The sequence below is a fragment of the Plasmopara halstedii genome (genome assembly GCF_900000015.1).
Source record: "Plasmopara halstedii genome assembly, contig: Scaffold_816, whole genome shotgun sequence".
NCBI classification, from domain to species: domain Eukaryota; phylum Oomycota; class Peronosporomycetes; order Peronosporales; family Peronosporaceae; genus Plasmopara; species Plasmopara halstedii.
Genome location: NW_020187732.1, coordinates 2,498,235 through 2,500,774, shown reverse-complemented (window position 1 = coordinate 2,500,774; position 2,540 = coordinate 2,498,235). Strand labels below are relative to the sequence as shown.

Genomic DNA, 2,540 nt, shown 5'->3' with positions numbered 1-2,540 from the left:
ATAGAGCCAAAGCATACAGAAGCCTCCACAGTAATCGCCATACGTACCTTGATATTGTTTGGGATTATATCGCCCGACCCCATACTTAGTAGGCGCCGCTTCTCCCATGCTATCAAAATATTCTCCATTATGAACAGCCGTCCAGTGTCCTACATCGAGATTAGGCGGTTTAAGTAGAACCAGGTATGAACCTTTCTTCGGAAGTGGCTTTGCGATCTCGTTTGACTCAAATATTTCATCGAGATGCACCCCAATACGCTTGGCAAGTTCGATGAGATCATGATCAGATGTGATAGGCTTGACGAGATCCATAATAATTATTTTTGATAAAGTATATTACATGCCATATAGAATCTCAACGATGTCTGAAACACAACTTTCCGACCAATACCTTTACCAGAGCTCGCTCAAGAGTGATCCGGAGATTAAGGTCTCCTCTGGCAAGCGCGTGCCTTTTGTTATCGATCTTAACCAAGGTTCGTACCAAAACGGTGTTATCACTATCGACGCTACGTCTCAGCTTAATGGTAGTGAAGGATTTGCCTGCCTCCGCGATGCTTACATTGTGCTACCATACAAGGTTTCGATGAAAAACACGCACGCTACAAATGTACAGAATGCAGCCAACCGATTTTGTGTTGGTCTGAAGTGTGGCAATTTCAATGTTATCGACTCGATGTCTCTGGAGCTAAATGGTAAGACTATAGTTTCGATGGCTGATTATAAGCTGTTTTGGAACAATATCCGTGCTCAGACAGGGTACAGCCTTCAGTATGTTGAGAAGCATGGCGCTGAATCGTTTCTATACCCGGATGCTGCTCAATCAACCAAGTATAGTAGTACAGCTGCTACCACCGGAGACGGGTATTCGAATAACACAGCAATCTCTACTACCTTCACCGCCGGTACTATTTCTGCTACGGCATCGGTAGCAAATGATGGTTTTACTAAGCGTCTTCTCTCTAACCCTCCAAATGCTGGAGCTGACTCATCTACGTCGTGGCCGTCTACTGGTGCTGCATCTGCCACGACTTTCATTGCTAATCAACTTGGTCGCGGTGCGTTCGTAGCTGGCTCTGGTTCACCTGGTGCTATTATGGGGACGTGGAACTATATGCTTAAGATTAAGCTTACTGATTTACATCCGATTTTCAAGGAGCTTGACTTGATGGCTAATCCACAAATTCGTCTTCGTTTCCGCGTTAACCAGGGCACTTCAGCTATTGATGTTGATGCATCGAGAAATATGACGCTAACGGGAACAACATTATCGAGTGGCAATGTATGCCCAGTAATGGTTGCTTCTGCGACCAGTCCAAACCCAATGTACAATGTTCTTAGTGTCGCTGGTTCGATTGCAGTTTCTTGGGGTGCTGTGGTTAACTCGCTTGAGCCTACAATTGATGGAACCTACATGCCTTTCACGACTTCTCGACTGTATGTTCCTTTCGTTCATTTGGAGAACCCTCAGGCTATCATCTCTAAGCCGGTTAAGAAAGTCCGCTACAACGACTGTTATGCACAGTGGTTTTACCAGCGTGCTGGCATTGGCAAGCAGTCGACTCAGCTCAATACTGCATTTGATCTCCAGCTTTCGGCTTCTGTTAAAAATGCTAAGTATGTTATCCTCCTTCCTTTTGCCGAACAGAGCGGTAGTTTTGTTTCTGCTGCTGTCCAAGAGTTTCAGAGTCCTTTCGATTCGGCTCCTTGGACTCTTCACCCTGGTTCGAGCATTCGCAACTTCAACGTCCGCATTGGTTCGACTCAGTGCTTCGATATCTCCCATGACTACGATTTCCATCAATTCACAAACGAGTTCGCTAAGATTGCTTCGATTAATGGTGATCTGACTCCTGAGCTGGTGAATGGTCTTCTTGACTATCAGACGTGGTCTCTAACTAACCGCGTCCTTATCGCTGACGTTAGCCGCCTGACGGAGCGTGATATCCCTCAGGCCATTCAGGTCCAGGGTGTCAACGCTGGTTGCCAGGGAACCAACATGCTTGTATTGGTTGTGAGCGAGCAAGAGCTCTCCTACGATCGTCTAACGGGTGAAGTTCTTGATTTTACCACTGCTTAGATTTGGATTTAAAAAAACAGATATTTTTTAATTAGCCTGTAAAGCCTCGAAAAGCTTAGGACATTTCTCAATTACGAATGGGTTCTTACGAAGCCAATCGATATAATTAGAATCGGTGCGACTAATTTGTTTTAGCGTCTTACCCTTGTACTTGCCCCAACTCATCATATACGAGTTATCATTGGCTAGAAACTTGGAGTGGAGGAATATCTTGATTTCCTCATTAATATTGAGACTTGGTTGGTTGAGCATCCAGCGACAATAACCAGGATCAGAAGTGAATACTTCTTCGATCGGCGTGCCCTTGTATTTTCCAAAAGTTAGTTTGTTCGACATGTTATTAGTTATGTGTATCTATATACATAGGGTCTTAATTTTTTTTGAGAAAAATAAATTAATAATGAAATTCAGACAAAACCTGTTCTCAGTGGTCGAGCGGTTCTAAGACCACCCTTAGATC

At 44.3% G+C, this 2,540-nt stretch overlaps 2 protein-coding genes across 2 annotated transcripts in view; one reads left to right on the top strand and one right to left on the bottom strand.

Annotated features, from left to right (window-relative positions):
• PHALS_14456 (uncharacterized protein) overlaps positions 1–312 on the bottom strand; it is a gene marked incomplete at both ends in the record, with an annotated part of 1,140 nt that extends 828 nt beyond the window's left edge. The window contains one exon of the mRNA XM_024730274.1: positions 48–312. Coding sequence (XP_024580567.1) covers positions 48–312 — 265 coding nt within the window. The remainder of the gene's footprint in view (positions 1–47) is intronic.
• Positions 313–361: 49 nt separating this feature from the next.
• On the top strand, positions 362–2,080 carry PHALS_14455 (uncharacterized protein; the record flags this gene model as incomplete). The annotated part of the gene is made up of 1 exon (XM_024730273.1): positions 362–2,080. The coding sequence occupies one exon, from the start codon at positions 362–364 to the stop codon at positions 2,078–2,080; it is 1,719 nt and encodes a 572-aa protein (XP_024580566.1).
• Between the last annotated feature and the right edge of the window lie 460 nt (positions 2,081–2,540).